The 20809-nt window shown below is 37.8% G+C and overlaps 1 protein-coding gene across 9 annotated transcripts; it reads left to right on the forward strand.

The window, feature by feature from the left end:
• The first annotated feature begins 958 nt into the window (after nucleotides 1-958).
• znf207a (zinc finger protein 207, a) lies at nucleotides 959-18831 on the forward strand. 9 transcript variants are annotated; one of them, XR_010795166.1, is made up of 15 exons: nucleotides 959-1092; nucleotides 1458-1584; nucleotides 1877-2015; nucleotides 2112-2285; nucleotides 2498-2573; nucleotides 2672-2742; nucleotides 2904-3064; nucleotides 3545-3625; nucleotides 5314-5532; nucleotides 5962-6100; nucleotides 6245-6429; nucleotides 6647-6733; nucleotides 7439-7493; nucleotides 11959-13267; nucleotides 13917-14985. XR_010795166.1 is itself a non-coding variant. In XM_066641870.1 (11 exons), exons 1-11 carry the CDS (start codon nucleotides 1052-1054, stop codon nucleotides 6403-6405), a joined length of 1389 nt encoding a protein of 462 aa, XP_066497967.1. In that variant the 5' UTR covers nucleotides 959-1051; the 3' UTR covers nucleotides 6406-10239. The 9 variants fall into 9 exon arrangements, 1 of the variants encoding a protein (XP_066497967.1); XR_010795162.1 differs by adding an exon at nucleotides 16904-18831 and having other exon boundaries at nucleotides 6245-7493; nucleotides 13917-14105; XR_010795163.1 differs by having other exon boundaries at nucleotides 6647-7493; nucleotides 13917-14991.
• Nucleotides 18832-20809: the final 1978 nt, after the last annotated feature.

The following is a 20809-nucleotide window of genomic DNA, read 5'->3' on the forward strand; positions in this document are numbered from 1 at the left end:
AGTGTCATTGTCTTGCTGAATGACAGTAGGGTGCCTTAAAGGCACCTAAATACATAAGCATGCTACAAGTATCAAAGCCAATTCTCATTGGTTTTCAATGATGCCTTGCTTTTGGATTTATATTTGTATGGATAAGTAGCATAGAGTTTTGAACTTGTGTACAGCATTTGTGCTGAAAAATACAGAATAATGCTTATTTCTGCTAGTGCCCTATGGGATTTCCAGTGGTATGTTAGTTCTAAGCTAACATTGCTGCAGATTAACTTTATGTTGCCTGTTCTAGATTCAATGCATGTAAAAGTTTTTCCTTGTATTTAATCACTGCTTGTATGTTTCACTAAAGAACACTTGCTTAGAGCTGCTGCGGTTTTCCATTTCTGACAACTGATTGAAACCTGGTTACATTACAGCTTGTGATGTTTTTTCTGTTGAAATTCATTCTCACATCAGTAAATCAAATATGATTGGTTGATTCCACTGTCCTAATTATGATGATTGTTAGTCTAACATGTGAGGCCTTTGGTTCAGTTTCTGAAGGCCTAAGCAGTATGCTTGCTTGACTGCATTTACTGACTTACTGAACAATAAAATAAGAGCATTTCTACATTGCTTGCAGATGTCATTAATCTCTCACTCATCGTTGCACACTCTACCTTCTCTGTTATTTATCAAAATTATTGCTATTTTTATTTTTCTGTACTTGATTTGTGCATTATGTATGTGATGATTATTATATAGTTTAAAACAGTAATGCTCAGCCATAGCATTAACTTATTTCCGCAATGTTAAACAATGTTAGATAAAAATGTTAAAGGTTAACAAATTTTATTTTTTGTAAAGAAAATCTCTCTCTCTCTCTCTCTCTCTCTCTCTCTCTCTCTCTCTCTCTCTCTCTCTCTCTCCGCCCTTCCTCCTGACCGTTGGTGGGCGCTACTGTAGTTATAGCTCACTGAGCTGAAGCGACGCTCCGCCATTTTGTCTGCTGCTAATATTCGGTGACGGAGCTTCTCTTATCTTCGCAAAAACAGGAATAAATAACAAACCTTAAATAATGGGAAGGAAAAAGAAGAAGCAGATGAAGCCATGGTGTTGGTATCCTTTCTCTGAGTTTATGTTTTGCCGTTTTATTCCAGGCGAAAATGTTTAGTCTAATTTAATCGAATTGTTTCGTTCCACCTTAAATGTTGATGCAGTAAAATGTTGACACTTAACGCAGAAAGGGAATTGAGCAAGAACCATCTATCATAACGGCTGTTCTTACGATATTGTTTCACTATAATGTATATTGTGTGGTACTGTTTAATAAAACGGTGTAATGTAGTGTAAATTCATTAACGTGTGTATTAGCTCGGTAATAGGTAAATCTTTTACATTAACGTTATTCAGTTAAAACGTATTGTAAAATGTACTTTATATTGTACATTTACGAGAGAATATATCCTTAACTACCTCTTAAGGTACTGTAACAGAGATTTTGACGACGAAAAGATCCTCATTCAGCATCAGAAAGCAAAGCATTTCAAATGTCACATATGCCACAAAAAGCTCTATACTGGTCCAGGCCTTGCCATCCACTGTATGCAGGTAAGAAATTCTTGATTTCCACTACGTTTATAGTCTCCTGTTTACTGTTAAACACTAGTCATTTATCACTAAATTGTAGCAAACAGCATTTAAGAGAAACTTTCTTTATTTTCATTACAATTCCCCCTGTTGGGGACCCATAGTTTATAAAGCATAAACTAGTTTATTCTTCAGGGTAGCTTAATTTGAACTTTTAATTTTAATTTACTTCAGGTGAGAAGCTGTTCACAGAAATAATAATAATAAATAAATGATAATGGCATCTTTGCACCATTTTTGCTGTGTTTACAAGGTTCACAAAGAAACAATAGATGGTGTTCCTAATGCAATCCCTGGGAGAACAGACATTGAACTGGAAATTTATGGAATGGAGGGTATTCCAGAGAAAGACATGGAAGAAAGGAGACGTGTGCTAGAGCAGAAAACGCAAGGTAATTTAGGTGTTAATTATGTTTCAGGTTTTTTTTTAATATACTGTGGCTATGTTGTAGAGCACCCCAAAAATATGCCTGACCGTCTTCATACAGAAAATCAGAAAAAGAAGCAGAACCAGGATGACTCGGATGACGATGACGATGACGATGAAGCAGGTCCCTCTTTCCAGCAGCCAGCAACACAACCACAGACAGCGTATGCCCCTATGACTCAGCCGGGTATGGCCCCAGTGCCAGCACCAGGGATGCCACCTGGCAGCTACACAGGTTGGCATCGTTCAGTTAGCAGTGCAAAGACTTTATTAGAAGTGATCTATGCTGACCTCTGCCTAACAGTTGTCTTATTTGGGCTTTTGTAATTTAAAGATTTTATTGTTTTATTATTGAAGATTTATGCTATATTATATTATTTCAAGTCCTAGTTTTTATTTTATTCTGTTTTACTGAAAATAATATAAATATTTTTTGGACATGGTCAGCAATGCCTCCAATGATGCCTGGTGTCCCTCCCATGATGCCAGGGATGCCCCCAGTCATGCCAGGAATGCCTCCAGGGTAAGGATTAATGAATTCCCTTAAACTTAGTATTGTTTTTTATTTTGATGATATTAAAACATTCATGTGGATTTCAATCCATTGCTCTTTAAACCCAGCATGATGCCTATGGGTGGGATGATGCCACCTGGACCAGGAATGCCTCCGATGATACCAGGGATGCCACCAGGTACAGTAGCCTTGTATTTGAGGTCTGTAATATTGAGCATATTAAATGCCTTTGTAATTAAAAGATGTGCTTTTCAGTTATATGAGCCATTAACAAATGTGTGGTGAAAGGTGTTATTTTGTTGATTGGTTTAGAAGATGGTTATTTGCTGTTCTTCACAGGCATCCCTCCTCCTATGGGCCATCGTCCAGGCATGAACCACCTGCCCCAGGCTCCAGCCTCCACAGCCCCCAGCATGATGCCCAGAGCAGCCACACCTGCAGCCACAGCAGCTGCCCCTCAGCCTACTGTTACCAAGCCCTTATTCCCTAGTGCTGGACAGGTACTGTGTTGTATTGTTTGTGTTGTATGCATTTAAAGCTGTCTTATTTTTAATATTATTTATTGTTTGTCCTATTTAAATGTAACTTATCAGACAAATAGTACAATGTTTTAATTATAAATATATGTAATGCTAGATCATAAACAAGCAGTTTGAGGAGGAGGAGTAGGATGGGCCCTGACTAATTATTTTACAGTACAGTTGAGACATTCACGTTATTTTAGAATTTATTAACTCAGGAAATTTGAGTCTTTGAACACACCAAATTATGCATATTTACCACTTTTCAAGCAAGTGGTCTTCCACATTGATTGAATTTATCACTTTAAGAGTGTAGGTAAGCCTACATTTTGACCGTATATTTTCCATCAATCACATATGCCAACTTACGATTTGTAAGACCAGTAAGGTTCTCTGTAGAGTTTGATGCAGTTGTGTTGAGGGGTTTTGCTCTTTGCTCTCTCTCTCTTCATGCTGCAGATGGGGACTCGAGCTCCCAGCACAAGCTCAGCCTCTTCCAGTGTGGACACTTTGTCAGCAACCTCTAAACCGCTGTCGCAAGTATGCAGCAGCCTGCTGACCTAGTGGAACTAGACCATTACAGAACTAGGAATGTCCTGATCCCCCCCAAAAAGAGAAGAAAAAACCCAAGCTGTACTCACATTTGAATAAACATGCATTGATTTAAAAAAAAAAGAATGTTAATTTTCACTACCACATCAAATATAACAGCATATTAATAACTACAATAGATGGATCTGTAGCCTGTTATCTCTTACAGCATACTGGTTACACACCATTAGATCAGGACATTCCTATGCAGAAATATTGATGGCATGCATCTAATTTGTAGTCAGCTGTTGCTTTCAAACTCCAAACAAATCATAACCTTCTCAATTTTCATAATTTTAATATAACATTGCTTTGGCCTGATGCAAAGGGTCCTGGACAGTAACACAACTTCACTTAGGCTAGAGTGCCTCTTCAGCCAAGTGTGACACGGACCCTTGCAGTGCTTATGTCTGCATTTTGTGAAGCTGTTTATTAATGCCTAGTCCACGTGTGCTCATCTGTTTAGGCCGGACATCCCTACTACTCAAATGTCGTGGTTTGGTGTTTTCCTCTCTGTAAAATACAAAAATTAACTCACTATCAAGCTCTTAACAAGTGGAAACAATGTTAAACTGCAGGTACAGGAGGTCCTCGGGTTACGTGAGTCCCGAGTTACGATGTTTCGTAGTTACGACACATCTCCCATTTACCGTATAAAGCCTTGTTTCGGTTTAAGTGGTTTTGCGTCGTAAACGTCGTAACGCGAACTTCGTGTTTGGTGTGTGCGGCACGGCGAAAGAATACACGGTTGCGCGGCTCGGGACCGAGCAGGATAGGTGTTAGGATAGGATAAGTGCTTACAGTGTGTATGTATGTTCCGACTGACACAGAAAATCGGTTTACGACGCAACGTAGGAACGGATCAACGTCGTAAGTCGAGGACCCCCTGTATATACATTTACATATATCTCACATTCAGCAGTACCACACATGATATTGATTGATGCTTCAAAATTCTCCATATTTATTTTCTTATTTGTTTATTTATTATTTGTTACTCTGGCAATTAAAGTGAAAATACTTAAATACATTTTCTAAAGGGCTTTTGAAATATGTATATACTTGAGTAATCGGGATGTACATCTTGGGGTTCTGCTTGATTATTAGTGGTGCTTGAGGCTGCATGTCTACAATATGTTGGCACAGTTTATTTTAAAGGGCCCATGTGATATAAAACTTGACCTTTTTCCACTTCATATATTCATATGGTTTGTTGTAAATTTAAAAACATATATCATCCTTGTATTAAAAAAAATAAGCGAAAAAGAGCTTGCTTTCAGTAGCTTTTTTAATGTCACACAGGTCCTTATTCATGTCTAGGGTAGTTTAGTTCAGCTTTTGCAAACTGATGTTATCAGTGATACAGCCTGCATATGTTTTAATCAAGACACACGGAGTAGCCAGTCAGAGCAGTTATATACCAGTCTTAAAGCCACAGTGACAAAAACAGGCTGTTTAATTCTTAGGGATAGTTTTAAGACAGCCTCAAATGGATTTTTTTATTATACCCATTCAATTAATCACTGCAAAAAAGCACTAACACTAAAATATGGGTCCTTTAATGAGTAATCAACCTATTTTATTGGATCTTATCTTTCCAATAAAATCAGCTCATTTGAAATCTCTTGTGTGTTCAGGCTCAGCAGGGTGTGCCTGGAGCGGCAGCAGGCCCTTCCTCCTCTTCCTCTGCTGCTCCTAAAGCCACATTCCCAGCCTACAGTCAACCCATAACCCCTGCTGCCAACGCTGGCAGCACAGTGGCCAAACCCGCTACCCCCGTCACAAGTAAGCCTGCCACCCTCACCACCACCAGTGCAACCAGTAAGTTGATCCACCCTGATGAGGATATCTCTCTGGTAAGTGTCAACATGTAAAGCTATGTACTTCTAAAGTAAGTAATGTGATCAGAATGCATTTGTTGAGCTACTTATTTTAGACTGATGCACTGTATTGATGCAGTCCATGTTAGGTTTGTATGCTAAAGATGTTTAAAAAAATGCATATCTGTTATTGAGTTCCCAAGTGGATGTAAAAAATGTGGTATGTTCTTAACCACATTAGTCTCAGTTTCAGTACAAGTATTTTGTTCTGTATTTATGAGTCATATAGTGAATTTTTTTTATTTTGATTTTCTTTTTAATCGACATAACATTGTGTGTGTGTGTGTTTGTATAAGAAGATGAACATTCTTGATATGTCTAACTGTTCATTGTCTCTTCTTGTGTGTGTGTGTTTGTGTGTGAATGTGTGTATGTGTATATATATATATATGTGTGTGATTTTAGGAGGAGCTGCGTGCTCAGCTCCCACGCTATCAGTGTAAAATCCCCAGCACGGGGCAAGCCCACATTAGTGCCCCTCCGGTTGGGCCAATGGGGAATGTGATGAACCCACAACAACCGGGAGTCAGACATCCAATGCATGGTATGACAGCATTGTTTTTTTTTTTCATTCATAATTCACTTATCAGCATAAGTGAAGAGATTTTCTCTGAGCAGTCAGTGTTTTGCAATCACTGCAATTCACATAGACATGTTTATAAATGAATGATTTTTTTTCCCCCCTCAGGGCCATATGGTGCTCCACCACAGGCAGTACCTGGCTTCGTGCCGGGTGGTATGCCTACATACGGCCAAGGCCCTCCAATTGTACCACCTTACCAGGGAGCCCCGCCTCGGCCGCCCATGGCCATGAGACCCCCTGTAATGTCCCAGGGAGGCAGATATTGAAGCTCCACCACCAGTCTTCAATAGGTTTGGCGATTCAACCATTTTATCATCTACTGGTGTTCTTTGAAAAAGAAAATAAAGTGAAATCATTAACGTAATATTAATTCGACTCAAAGGAAAAAACAAACTGAACTGATTTACAAATGGGACTTTGAATTTGCTTAACGTTTTTATTTGGACCTGTCAGATGTTGCAGATTATACAGTGTGGCTTTTTTCCTTCCCCCCTATGTTCCGTTTAGGTTTTTAGAAGTGAAGTTTAGTAAATATGGTTCGTAATAATTTGAAGCGGCTGGAGTTACGTGAACAGTACAGCACCTTTTATCAAGGCAAGTCTCCGTAAACCATACTACTGTACTAAATGAGTGAAGCCTTCACAGCACCTTTCGGGTGCTGTTGGACTTCATGTCCCCAGCGTTGCTTGGTGAGGGCTTCAGTTAGCTAGCACTGTTTTTCTTTCTTTGTATGCCTGCTTATCCTCATTTGCATAGAAAAAAACTTATAAATAGCTCGTGTAAACATTGTCTGTACTGTTATTATGCAAACTGTAATAAACTGTGTTGAAAACTTAAGACTGTTTCTTCATGACAGAGGGAAGGACCTCTCAACAAAGGTTTGTACTTAAAATGTGAATGCATGATTGCAGATGTCAAGACAGTGTTGTTTAATATGTGATGCAACTACATAGTCATCCACATTCATTATTCACTGGAGTGGTTCCCTTTTTTAAACTTTGTGGCTGTAAGGTGCAAGGAGGACACACTGGAATGTGGATGACTCCCATGTCCCACAATCGGTGTTCAATGTTAGTTTCCTCTGGGTTCTAAAGAAGAGGAAAATTAGACACACCTGCTACTTTTTGAAGCTACTGAAGTTGCATTTGCACATGTTTTATCACCGTGGGATTCAGGTTTATGTAGTTATAGGTGTCTAGCTTTGGCTGTTATGACAGATGGGTGTAATTTGAAACAGAGTAGTGCCTCCAGGTTACTGTGTATATTGTGCTAAACTGAGGATTTCTCTTCTCCTTGTAGCGATGCCATGGGACCGGCTGAGGTAGAGTCTCACTGGTGCCCTGTACAGGCTGAGGCAAGTCTCATGTTTTCTCTCTCTAATTCTATACATGGGGGCCCTCACAGCCTTTCATGGCTGTTGGATTTTAACGTCCCCAAACTTGTAGCAAGTTTGGTGATGGCCCCTTTTTTAATTCACTTCAGGGAAGTCCTTTAACTAACCTCTTTTGCGTTTATTTCCAAAGCGATGACCACTTCTGTTTTTTGGGTCAGCGTGCTCACCACCAAGTGTACGGTACATGCTTCGTGGCTAAGCCCTTTTCTCAGAGTTTAACTGTGCATGGGGTTGGTTATTACACTTTTTAGTCTTATTCTCATCTACAAAATCTACAATTATGTAAAACCTTTTAAAGGACAGTTCAAAGTGTAACAACTAACACCTTAAACTTTGTAATAAGCTGAAGAGCATGCTGCTGATTTTTTTTACTAATTTGATTTTAAGGTCTGATCAGTTCCTTGTTTATTAAAACTGGAAAACTCATCAAAAGCATTACACTTAAGGAGAAGGTAAGAAAATATAAAATCTGCAAAACTGACAGTATTTCTAGAAAAATCTTCCTGTTGTACCAGATATTAGTGCTGTTGCAACCATTCAGCTAATACCAAAACATGCAGTATTTATTCAGCTGAATAAAAATCCAAAGACAACTAGTGTATTTAAACATATTTTTCCTTATCAGTTCAGCTAGTGTTTTTTTCCCCCACATCATGTTTTTGTAGTCAAGCTACTGGTGTATGTGGCAACATCCCATCATCCATCTTTACATCAGACTTTATTACATTTGCATATTTACTCATTTTACACTACGCACAACTGGGATGGCTACTTCAACTACTGTAATATTTACAGAATTTCCCAACCAGTTGGTTTTCAAACAATGTATCTGGTAACTTCTGTCTAATAGAATAAAACACAAAAGTTGATGTACTGCATTTTAATGATATTACCTACAGTGGTAAATACGGGTAGACTTTTCACAGGCTAATCTCTGTTGTTAATAGGATTTCAGCCTTCTGGGTTTTATTTATTGATTAATGTTTATTTTTTATAAATCAATACACTGTTTTAACGAATGTCTCAACACATTCAGACGTTACTGAACTTGTACATGAGTTCTTGATAAACTGAAATAAACTGGTAAGTGTATTTTTATGTAAAGTTCAGCTAGCCAACACGAATGCGGTGGTAAGTACTGGAATTTGAAATTTGTGTTGCATACTGTGTGCATGGAGTATGTTCAGCAGTTGCATTTTGAGATCAAATTTATTTATAAAATTATAATGTCATTTCAAAATCCTTTTCATTTGCCTATGTACTTTACATGTTAATGAGGTGTGCACCCAGGTTCACACATTTTATTTAATAAACATGAACACGCACAAAATTGTCAACATTAAATGTAAGATTTGTACAGTTGATGAACTTTGTTGATTAATTTTATGTGAATTTTATATAAATTCTTTCACATTTTCTAGTCGACTTGTGCAGCTGATTTAGAATGCTGGGTGGTGTTTTTCACTTAGGGGTTGTTTTTCTTTGTGGTCACAACAGAAGTGTTAATGCCAGCGTTCTTCTGTATTCTCAGTATTTCTGTGGCATGTGGCTAATTAATTAGAAATTTATTTTTTCTACTCACTGGCCACTAGGTCTGCTGTATAAAGACTATGTGAAATATTAAAAAAAAATCTCTTTACAAGGTTTTAGTTGACTTCAATTCATCTTGTCAAAGGTTTCTGGAACCTAAATATATTAGCTGATTTTATGTTTTTAGGCTACCATTTAACAAACCAGGCCAATATATCACAAGTGATGAATGGACATTTTTGACAGCAAAGGAAACAGCATGAGAGTTTCATTATTTCGTCAAACCATTGATATATGCTTTGTGCTCTATTAAAGAGGTCCTCCTGAGAGAGGACATTCCCAGTTAAAACAGAAATGTTTCATCAGAGGATATTCTAAATACCATTGCATTGTTTTGTAGATACCCTTTTCCTAAATCTTAAACCATGGAGGAATATTTCCCCCACAGCAAATGTCACAAGACAGCCCCTAACTCTAAAACTTCACACATGCTGTTACCCTGAGATGGCTCATTTTACCAGATCACGTTTCTTCAGCCCTGTAGACCAGTGCTAATCTGAAAGCATCTAAGCAAGTTGCTTCTGTGCTTTATTGTTTTCATTTTTCTTCTCATCATGGTTGAAGACTACAGTGATCTATTTATCCATGGTCAGTTGTTTTGCTTTGGTGACCATCTATCAGTGAGCTTGGTAGAGTCAAACCAATTTTCAGTTGTGACAGTTGGTTTCACACTGGTTCTGAGAAGCTGCTGAAGACAAAAAGTGAAAGACACCATGCATTCTCATAGTTATATTTAATGGTCTCCAGTAACTCAAAGATCAATGGAGCAGGAGATTCATTCACTTTTCCTGATGTCCTACTACAGCAGTATACAAACACTTCATTAATTCAGCGCATACAAACAAGATTCAAGTGTCATTGAAGTCCTGCTCTTTGAAAGGTTATTTTCACACAAGTCAATGGGCAACATTGTGTTGCCTATAATTAATTGTACTGCAGCAAATTGAACACAGGATTTTTTTCATACTTATTTATTAACAAGATCTTGTTTGTTTTGTTGTTTTTATTTTGATCAATGGAAGAATGTTCTTCATTGTGAACATGTTACCACAAAAGGGTGAGACAATGAAAGTTGTTTTTCCTTCACAAATATAAAACAATGCAAAATAAAGCAAATACATACATTTTTGTGACTCTGTTTGAATTTTTTTTACTCTGAATCCTGTAAACATTGAGTGACTTATTTAAGTCTCTGTGGTTTGGCTTGAGTTTCCTTTGCTTTGCTAAGGGGGCGTAATGCTTGTGTTAAAATATGACGTACAGACTCCTTTCCTGCCCACAATGAAGTTTCTAATGTGTCTGCTGTGTTGAAGTATACTCTGGTCTCTGTTGGATGTTTCAGGGCACCATGAGATTCTACTGCTTCCTTACTTGGATTTTATTGCAGAAAATTGTGGGTATGTAACAGCTGCTTCAGAGTCAACCGTATCAGCAGGGATTTGAGTGTGTGAGGTAGAACAGATGCTTTGTGAGTATGTAAAACAGATCAGTCGTACTTGCGATTTTGTCTTTGAGATTTGGAAATGTGGGACCGCTCAGCAGACCCCAGAATTTACTGAAAACTGATTTTAATCTCAGTAGTTCTGGAACTCTTAGCTGAAACTTGATTGATCATATGCACATTTGTTGTAGTAGATGGATTATGGGTGTTTTTAGATTAGAATATTTTGATAAGACAGTTTGGAAGCTAAAAACATCTATATTAGCCTGTTTAACATTAAAGTTAAAATAACAGGACCATTTTAGCACAGGCTTTGTTTTCAGTAGGAACTTCCTTTGTTCCCGAGTGCAATTCACATTTTATTCACATAACAGAATAAGTGAGGTTAGAGATATACTTACTGTCTGTCATTCTTGTAACTGTTAACATTTTTGCCTCTGTACTATGCTTGTAACTGGAGGCTTCCACTGATCGCCTGCACTGCCCACTACCGTTTACTCATGTACTGCATCTTGTGTACGTGTAACATTTTTCTGAGGACACATACAGTATGTCTCTAACCTCATATATATACTGTATCTCTAATGGCAGGCATAAAGTGTATGCAAACATGTAGGTAACAGCAAGTATGTTTCTACCCTAACAGTGATTATTTGTCCGTTTGTGTGATGCTTCTTACCTTTTACTGTTCCCACTTTCAGGAATCTAGTTTGAGATGTGGATGATTACTGACAAACTCAATGTTTAAAGAATATATATCGTTCCCCCTTTGTTTGATATAAAGTTAAATACCGGGTTCTGTGACGGAGGAATGAGTTTTCCAGTGGCGTCTAATTGTAATCAAAATAAAAAAAAAACGTAAATATTTCCACAAGCATTCATCATGAATCTCACAGAATTTTGTATAAGATGCATTTGAATAAGATGTTTAAAAAAAAAAATGGTTTGCTGTGAAATACGTCATAAATACAAAACAAAAACGTCATAAATATCGAGAAATGTAGGCCTCTTTCACACGTCCAAGGTAATCTGGAAATGTTCTTGAGTTTCCCCTGAGGAGCGGTGTGTGTGAAAGCGACCACCTGCAACATTCCTTATGGACGTTACCTGGACGTTATCCTTTAGAATGGTGCGGGAAATGTTCCAGAGTTTCTCCTGAATGCCCCACGCCTAAAGCATGTGTTTCTTTTCCCACTGCAAGCGCGCTCCTGATCCAGAAAATCTCCCTCTGAAATCTGAAAGACCACTCAGGAATGTCTCCAGAGTTTCTCTAGAAATTCTCTGGAGCTTGAGTGTGAAAGAGACGCTAGTCAGGATTAAAAAAAGGAAGCTTTTCAGCATTAAAAAGGCAAGTGTAGCTCATTGTTTAATGGTGTTAATGTTTTCTGTCTTTAGGGTCTAGGGAAATTGTGTATATTGACGACCCAAAATCAAAGGAGTTCTGTGAACTGATGCGAAGAGAGGCTCAACGGACTGGATTCCAGGGAATAGAGTTTTCTGGAGCTGCACAAAATCATGATAGGCATGAGACCAAGCAACGCATTGAGATCTCTGGGCAACTAGGTTTAAATGTAGTCAAAGTGACTTTATTAAACCGAAATCATTTGGATAAACCCACCCTCTACACCTGTCAGTTTTCACAAGATAATCCCTCCAACAAAACAAAAGTGTTCCTGTTGGTGGAAGGTAAAGGTATGGATTCTACATTTTGCCTTTTATAGTGACCTCAGTGGGCAGAAGGTATATATCGTCATGATGAATACGGACTAAAAATGTAAACTTAAACTAATAATGCTGCAGAAAATAAATGGTAGTTTTCTCCTTTAGCTCAAAGGCAAACAGCCAGTAATGACAGGAATGCTTTTTAAGATTTGCACTGGACAAACAAAGCTAATATTCACTAATGTCCAAAGTTTAATAGAAAAGTGAATTCAGCTTCACGTCTTTAAGCTGCAGACACTTTGTATAATACCAAAAGCATTAAATGGTACATGAGCCTAATGTCACCATGTTCAGGGCCAGTTGTTGATATGATGCCGCCTCATTGGGCAGTGAAAGAGAAACACATTTCTCTGGAGTGATTGAGCTCTATCTGACCCCTTGGACTGAGCTGTAGTGGTGTTTGTGATCCAGAAAAAGAGTCGTACAACATCAGAACCTGTTCTGGAAAATGTCCTTGGGGCTTCGTTTAGTGTAATGCCTTCCCCAAAGAGTATTACTTGAGGTAAGGGAGAAACAAATGATAATTTGGAAGTGGTGTTAGAGCTGCCAACATGTAATGGATGCATTGGAAGCAATTATTACAATTCGTTAGTGAGAAATTGAATTCCTAAGCAACCTGAGAAAAACTCAGTGTGGTCTAAGACATCCCTGTGGTATTTGCTAGCCTAGCTTGCTCACATTTTAGTTTTGGTGGGGTCTTGAAAACCTGTTCCAAGCTTCAGGATTTTACTGCAGTAGCTTCACAGCTCCACACAAATCTTAGCTTAATCAATCAGCTACCTTTGGGATAAAGGGGGTAAACTGAATGTAATTTGGCTGTGAAGTATAGCTTTAAATGTTTTGAGACATCTTTATAACCCTGTTGTTTTTTGATACAGATGGGGGATGCTTGTGTTTTGTTTACGCATCACTGATCTATGCCATTTCCGCCGCGGTGATCCTCCTCCTCCTCACTCTGTTGTGTCTTTCCATTGCACATTATGTAAGTAGCTCTAAACCACTCACAGCCAAAATATATACCCTGTTCTCTCTTTTAGTCCAAAGCTTAATCAGCCAGGACAAGTTTACTGTCTATATTTGTTTCTTTTATGTTTGCCACTAGAGCAACCAAATGACTAAGATAGTAAACAAATCACCATGACCATAGCTAGGTCTCATCTATAACGTCATGATCTCTCCAGTCCTGGGTAGTAGGAGTGGTATTGTTTCTGTGGAATTGATGCAGTGCCATCCTGTAACTTTTATGATGAATACATTCATTCTAAAGCTCTTATGGCTGAATGTCACAGTCCTGACAGCAGTGTTACACAATCCTTCCCAGAGGAGTATATTTTACTGCCCAAACCAATTAATAGCCTTATCGCTGGGTGGATAGGTATCAGCAAATATTTAGGTACACAGACGCTGTGTCTGAAATGGCTCTCTACCCACTGTTATAGAGAACTGAAATAAGGGTAGTGAACAATTACTAAGAGTACATAGTGAATACACTTTCAGATCTGTGTAGCATCACAATGGTTTTAAAGCTGTGATTTTAAGGTAAAAATATCGTATGTAAATTAAGTGTCCCCTTATTTTTCAGAATGAAATAATCTGATTGTAAAATGGTGTCTGTTTCTTGTCTTTTTTAGAGAAAGCTCAAAGCTCACAAAGATTCTATGACTGAAGTTGCAGTTTATGAAGAAATGTCTGTAAGCAAAACAGATCAGGGACCTTCACACCGTCCCGAGCCTCAGGGAAACTTAACAACATATGATTCCACTTACGTTGATCATCTGAGAGTAGCAAAACCTGAATGTCACTATGCTGTTCCTAACAAGGTAAAGACTCAGCAAAGGCACGGATTAGCCGAATTAGCCGCCGAGAATGAATCAGGTTCTCACTCAGTGGCTCTTCCTGGAACAGCAATAAGCCAGGGCTCTTCCTGAAGTTTTTGTACAAATGACTCCAACTGTATATTAGGAATACTAAACTTATTCCCTATCTGCAAATGCTTAGCATTACATTCATTTCAGGAATTGATTCAATTTCAATTAAAAATGGTATCTTTCATGTTTTCCCTGAATGTTTCAGTTAGCTGTATCTCAATGTGGGTCTGTAATGTGTGTTTACTAAAGTCCCCTTTCATTTTATTTATTATTCAAATCTAAAACAGGGAACTTTACTGTTTTTCTGTTCTATTAAACTGTATGTTAAAATGTATGTTAGGGAACAGACGGGACCAAACTACATTTAAAAAAAAAAAAAAGGTTTAACGTAAAGCACATAAACCAATCTGTGGCTGAAAAGTGTGGATGTAAACGTGTTAAGGCTTAGCATTTCTATTTTTAAATCATTGTTTATGTATAATTAATTCTAAACAACGCAGGCACATGTTTATTTACTGCTTTGACAGTCTTGTCTCGTCCAGTTGGGTAAATATTTTTGTGGGCGGAGCCAAAACAAGTTTTTTAAAATAAACTTACAAATCAATTTGTTGTGGCTTATTACTTTTACTACGTTTACTAATAAATTGTACTTTTATAAGCGATATAAATGCAATCTCAGACACAAGGCGATGCTGTGCTGATATTCAGTAACAGCACCTCCTCACCGGTGACACTTCTTTTTTTTGTTGTTTTTTAAAGTGATAAATAAACAAAGTATAAGAGTGTACCACTAACAAATCCGTATGCGAGTGTTGGTATGAGGTTGAACCTTCTCAGAAAATGACTGCAAATCTTGTAAAATTATAACCAGTATGTACCACAATAAAAATAATAATTTTATAATGTATTTTGAATACATCCATAATTCACATTTTACAGCCAAGAAAAATGCAATTTTATTAATAGTTTGAGAGAAGCTCCATAGTTTCATGAAACATTTTTCGGTGCATGTCATCAACAATCACATTCTATGAGGAAAGAGAAGTAGAGAGAAGAAAAAACATTTAAAAGCCACTGACATTAAAATCTCAGTACAGACATTTTTCCTTAATATTTTAAAATCAAAAAAGGCCAAAAAAGCAACCCTATCCCTCTCCCCCCCACCGCCCCCACCCCACCCAGACCCTTAACACACACACACACTAAAGAAAAGGAAGGGATAAAACACAGACACCCTTGTCACGGGCTACAAAAACCCCCACAGTGCTTTAGAATGAGACGCTCATTGGTTTAGGAATACACAGCATGGCGAAGTACTGTAATATAAGATTAATAAAATGTGGATAGGAATACGTTTGGGGCGGGGCAGGTGGGGAGAGGAGTCATGGAACGATGGAAGGACAATAAAAACAAAATAATCCCCAAACAAACCCCATGAGAGATGGGTTACAGGGTCTTCTTAAAAACCCCTACACCCAACTTGTGCATAGATCATGATCCTTATAAACCAGCTATCGTTCAATCCTTCAGATCCAAGAAATGATTTTATACTTTTTTTTCCCTTAAGAGTGGAACTCCATCTAATTTTTAAAATTTCAGCATTTAATGTAATGGCAGATGCACACAGTCAAGAGGTTTGGTCTAAAATGCTCCGTTCCAGGAAAAGCCTCATAGACACAACTGTTCACAGCAGTGGTGAACGTGTCAAGGTCCTCAGAGATCGTTATTACAAGTGGTTGAATGTAGTCACTGCTAGAACAACACCTATGATGTTCATTTTTTCAAATCTACTTGTGGACAGATATGTGAAGGGTGTTATAAATTTAAATAAAATCCAAATCAAACTTTTCTTATATTATATTATCAGTTCATATAAACCCTCAGATGATGTAGGTTCACTGTTGTTTGTGGAGAGTAAATAAAAGGGGGCTGTCTGTAAATTGAATTGCTTTGAATCAAACCACTCACTGACTGTTCAAATGTCATCAACAGAATTAAGGCAGAAATTTCAAAAATAAGTGGAATTCCTCTTTCAAAAATACCCGCCACAAGAGAGAAAGAATGACAGAAAGGAAAGAACTTGTAATGCACAATGCTCCTGGTTTCAACAGGAGGGGACCTCATGTTAAGAAAATACAATAAAGATTAAAACATACAGCACTCGTATGTTATTCACTGTCTCCAACAATCGACCATTGTTTAAAATGTAAAGCAATTTTTATATAGAGATTTATATATAAAGCACTCCATTTTTTAAAGTTCATTTAGAGTCCATTATTTGGTAAATATGTAACTGCTACGGATTTAGAAACAAGGATTTTTTTTTTCTTCTGAAATCCATAACCTTCAGTGCTTAATTTTTCTTAATCCTTTTTTTTTCCTCATAAAAATGAACATTTAAAATGGCGTGGAGTTGGTACTCTGGAACCCTTGCCTTCCTGAGACATGATCCACTTTTTCACGTGTGTGTGCAAGATAGTGAGCAATTATATCATTTTTTCACAAAGGAAAAAAAAAACATACAGGCTTCAATAGTCCATGAAATCAACATTTGACGACATAAAAGTTCCAAGAAAAAAAAATAATAATAATGACAACACTGATCGATCCCAGAGTTCTGCAAGTAGCACATCAATAATCTTCATTCTGTAAAGTGTTTGTTATTTGTGATGGAAGTATGTCCTTCGTAATGTTGTGTTGTTGTACATTTTTCCTGACATTCCCACAGTAATTTCTTCTTTCTTCTTCAGAGAAAAAAATGAAATGCTTGTAAACTGTTGGTGGCCTTGCGATCAAACAAACAATGGATACAGAAATAAAAGCAAAAAAGGTAGGCACCTCTGAAATGAGCCTTGTAACAAACTAGGTCTCTAGATGGAGTTACAAGTCCCTCTAAACCAATCTATGGCCACTTTTTATACTTTTTTAACATTTTGTATTTTTTTTTCTAACTTTGTTTTGTTATAATCTGGAAAAAAAAATGGTGCAATACTCATAATCTGTTTTGTTATGGAATATTCCACAATAAAAGCCACTACAAGGTAGATAATCATTACAGATATATATATTTAAAAAAAAAAAAAAAAAACAAGAAACAAAAATTTTTTCCTCAATAAGTCCTTGAGTAAACTTTAACACGTGAAGCGTCTCCTCATCCCTCAGTACTTTATTTCTTGTACGATTAGCTGAAAGAGGGGAGGCCGACACTCAGTGCAACTCTAGAAGCTAAAAATGACAATACACATCCAAATATATTTCTGACTACTGACTAGCAAAAAAAAAAAAAAAAAGAAAAATTAACTCTAAAAGTTGGGATCAAACCCGCTGTAAGCACACACACATTTGAACCTTGGAGCACATTCACTCTTCATACAGTACACAGTCTTGTGCAAACACTCACAAACAATAGATGTCATCTTGCGTTGTAATTTTTTTTTTTGTTTGTTTGTTTTTTCATTTTAAGTTCAGCCTTGAACTGTTATCGTCAAAAAAGCTTGGAAGTGTATGAATGACAAAAAAAGATTACAAAAAAGTTTCACATTACATTATTGGCGCTTCTTTTTGATTCAAGTATTTGTATTTCTTTCATTTTGTCTAATTGATATGTTTATACTTTTTTCCTCCGTTTTTTTTTTTTTCTGGGTGTTTATGATTTCAGGCCTGGGAGGCGTACGTTAAGGTAAAACTAAGAGATAAAACCAGTTCTATACATACATAGGCTTACAAATGTGCATGTATATCAACCAGCATGTGCATAATCTGCCCAGGACCCTTGAGAAAAGATTGGATTTACCCCCCCACACCTCGCAACCCCTACACTTGTGATTGATCCTTCGTTTTCTACGCTCAGCTTGGCGAGTTGGGTGCTTTACTTTAATCCAGTTTGTCCGTACTGGTGGCTGGACATTTGTTGGTGAGCTGCAGACAGACAGAGAGAGTCAGAGAAGCTTTCTGGATCCTGCAGCAGCTTGGTGTTGATGGTACTGATGGGGATTAATCAGTTAATCCCACCATCAGATGTTCCTTTGACAGTCTGGTGGCTTTGAGTACAGCTTTTAAGCAAGGCAGTTGGAAAAGAAAAACCTCCAAAACAACAGGCAATAGTGATTGTTACTAGTGTCACTTGAGATTGACAAAAAAAAAAAAGCTTCAGAGGTCTTCAGGACGTTCCAAATTTAAGATTTTAAGATTTTTAAGACTTGGTACCAACTGGCCCCCACCTTGTCCTCCTGATGTGAAAAGGCCGGGACCTGTGTAAATATCCCTCCACTCAGAACCACCATTGGTTCTGCTTTTACTGCTGCTTTGGGGCGTCAAAAAAGGCTTTCAGAGAGAAGCACTTCAGCCAAAGATTGAAGAGTGCACTACAGGTTCATACGAGAGCTTAATACAAACAAGTATTTTCTTCTTCTTTTGTTTTTTTTGTATTTTTGTTTTGTAATTTTTTTTTTTTTTTTGTAATTTTTGTATTTTTTTGGTTTAAAAGATAAGATGATGTACCCGATGTGAACCATCTACAGTGCACCAAAGCATTCTGGAATAATCCCTGTTTTGTTTATTAATTTTTTTTTAGTTCTCAGCAGTCCTTCCAGGTCTTACCTGGGACAAGGTGCTACCCGTCCTTCTCCTTTGCTCCATTTTTTGATTTGTTTCTTGTTTTCAGCTTGCGTTCTGCTTTTCCGTCTCGGAAACCAAGTTCCTCAGATATCTGACAACGTGGTGTAGGAGTTCGGTGTTAAACGAAAGTGGTGAGAGACGTCCTCCTGCAGATGAGCGGAGTTCTCTGAGCCTGCCCTGAGACTGTGAGTACAGACAGTGTTGAGAGCGTAAACGATGAAGGGTCCTGACCATGACCGGACCTGGCCTTCAGAGATGGAACCGCATGGAGGACACGTTTAAAACAGGAAGCTGCCTGCTCAGAGAGGAGAGGAGAAGAAAAAATACAAAGCGGTGGGCATATATATCGTGGATGGCTGTGACCATGCGCCTCTCGGTCAGTCTTTGCATAGAAGAAGAGAGCGGCCTCTCCGTTTACCGTTTGCTTTTATTACTGCAACGATGAGAGGCGTGGAAATTACAGTTGCGCTTCTTTTGTCTTCAGCACCAGGAGAGAGTAGCCTTGCAGGACAACGCAAGATGGAGAAAGAAGAAGAGATGGAGGAGATGGAGAAGGAGAAGGCAGGCTGATAATCTCCACCCAGTTCCTCAATCCTGTAGGGTTTCACGCCCTAATCTCAGTCTCAGTCGTAAGAGAACCATTGGAAATAAAAAAATAAAATAAAAAAAAAAAAAGCCATAATAAAAACGTCACTCCAGATCAGACTTTAGGAACTGATTCTGATGGTGAACGGTTGAAAAATGCAAAATGTAAGCATCTCTTACTCCGAGTGTTCCTGCATATGTGCAGTGAAAGGGGCTGGTGAGAGCAGCTACCGTTAAAGACCACTGCATGGACATACATACATACATACACCAAAAAGCGCATAATATCATCATCATCATCATCATCATCATTAACAACAGCAATGTTGACAAAAAAAAATAACAACACTGGCAATTCCAGGAAAACAAAAACAACCAAACAAATGAAATTATAATTATCATAATATTAATAATAATAACAATAATATCTTGTCCACTTCCAGCTAAAGTGATCTTTGCATGAGAAGAAAGAGTTTTTATAGAGTGGAGTTGGAGGTCGGGTGCTGGCGCAGTAGTACTGAAGGGCCAGTTCAGTCTTCTTTTTTTTTTTTGTAGTTTTTTTTTTGTAGTTTTTTTTAATGAAGGAGCTGCGCTATAAGCTCTATAGCGCACAGCAGATAGGCACTCAGTGGCCATGTTTCGTCCAGGAAGCGGAGCTCCGGCTCCGCAATCCGTCACGACACCGACGACGCGTCTCCAGACCAAAGGCTAACGATTTTGGAGTTACTGTAACAGTGATATTTACTTTGATATATAATAATATCTCAAAAATGAATGCTTCAGTATCAGTCTTGCCTTTCTTTTTTTTCTTTTTTCTTTTTTTCTTCTTCTTCAAACTACCCTTCATTTTGCTACCATTAATATAGTCCTCTCCAAAGTCCTGAGACCAATGGAGGGACGAATAAAATTAAAAATTATAAAGAAATCCATTTAGAGTTTTTAAAAAAAAAAAAAAACCTAAAAAAACAACAGTATGGAGAAGATGTAGATTGCTTTTTCATTGCTTTTTTCAGTTTCTTCTCTCCATGTGTAATTTTTTGTTGGCATTGAAGGAGGTCAAACATCCTGACACTCTTAATAAGTGCTATGGTAAACCCCACTTTCTTTTCACGCTTCGAAAACCAGTCTCTTTGTTCTACTCTTTTTTTTTTTGTACCAAATACAACGTTAAAATGTACCTTGTCTACTGGGTTACAATAATAAACACCTATTATTTGGTTTGAAGCCCATGTCCCCCTGTAGTCACTCCTTTCCTTTTGCGTGGGCGCGCGTGTGTGTGTTTTGAGGAAGTGCTAGTGACTCATTTTTCACTAAGGGCTCACACACACATACACACGCACACACACCACAAAGACAAAAAAAATAAACAAAAAAAAAACCTCTCTTTCTTCTCGTCTAAGTCCATGGGAGAAGAAAAGAGAACTTTTTTCTGTTATAGGCCCCCAATCCCAACC

This window comes from Hoplias malabaricus, chromosome 13 (genome assembly GCF_029633855.1).
Source record: "Hoplias malabaricus isolate fHopMal1 chromosome 13, fHopMal1.hap1, whole genome shotgun sequence".
Classification (NCBI taxonomy): domain Eukaryota; kingdom Metazoa; phylum Chordata; class Actinopteri; order Characiformes; family Erythrinidae; genus Hoplias; species Hoplias malabaricus.

Bases quoted from the DNA above. Each gene is read 5' to 3' on its own strand.
- znf207a (XM_066641870.1), top strand. From the start codon at position 1,052: ATGGGAAGGAAAAAGAAGAAGCAGATGAAGCCATGGTGTTG. The intron at 2,743-2,903 runs GTACAGTAGCCT...TGTTCTTCACAG, and splicing joins GATACCAGGGATGCCACCAG to GCATCCCTCCTCCTATGGGC. The intron at 3,626-5,313 runs GTATGCAGCAGC...TTGTGTGTTCAG, and splicing joins CCTCTAAACCGCTGTCGCAA to GCTCAGCAGGGTGTGCCTGG.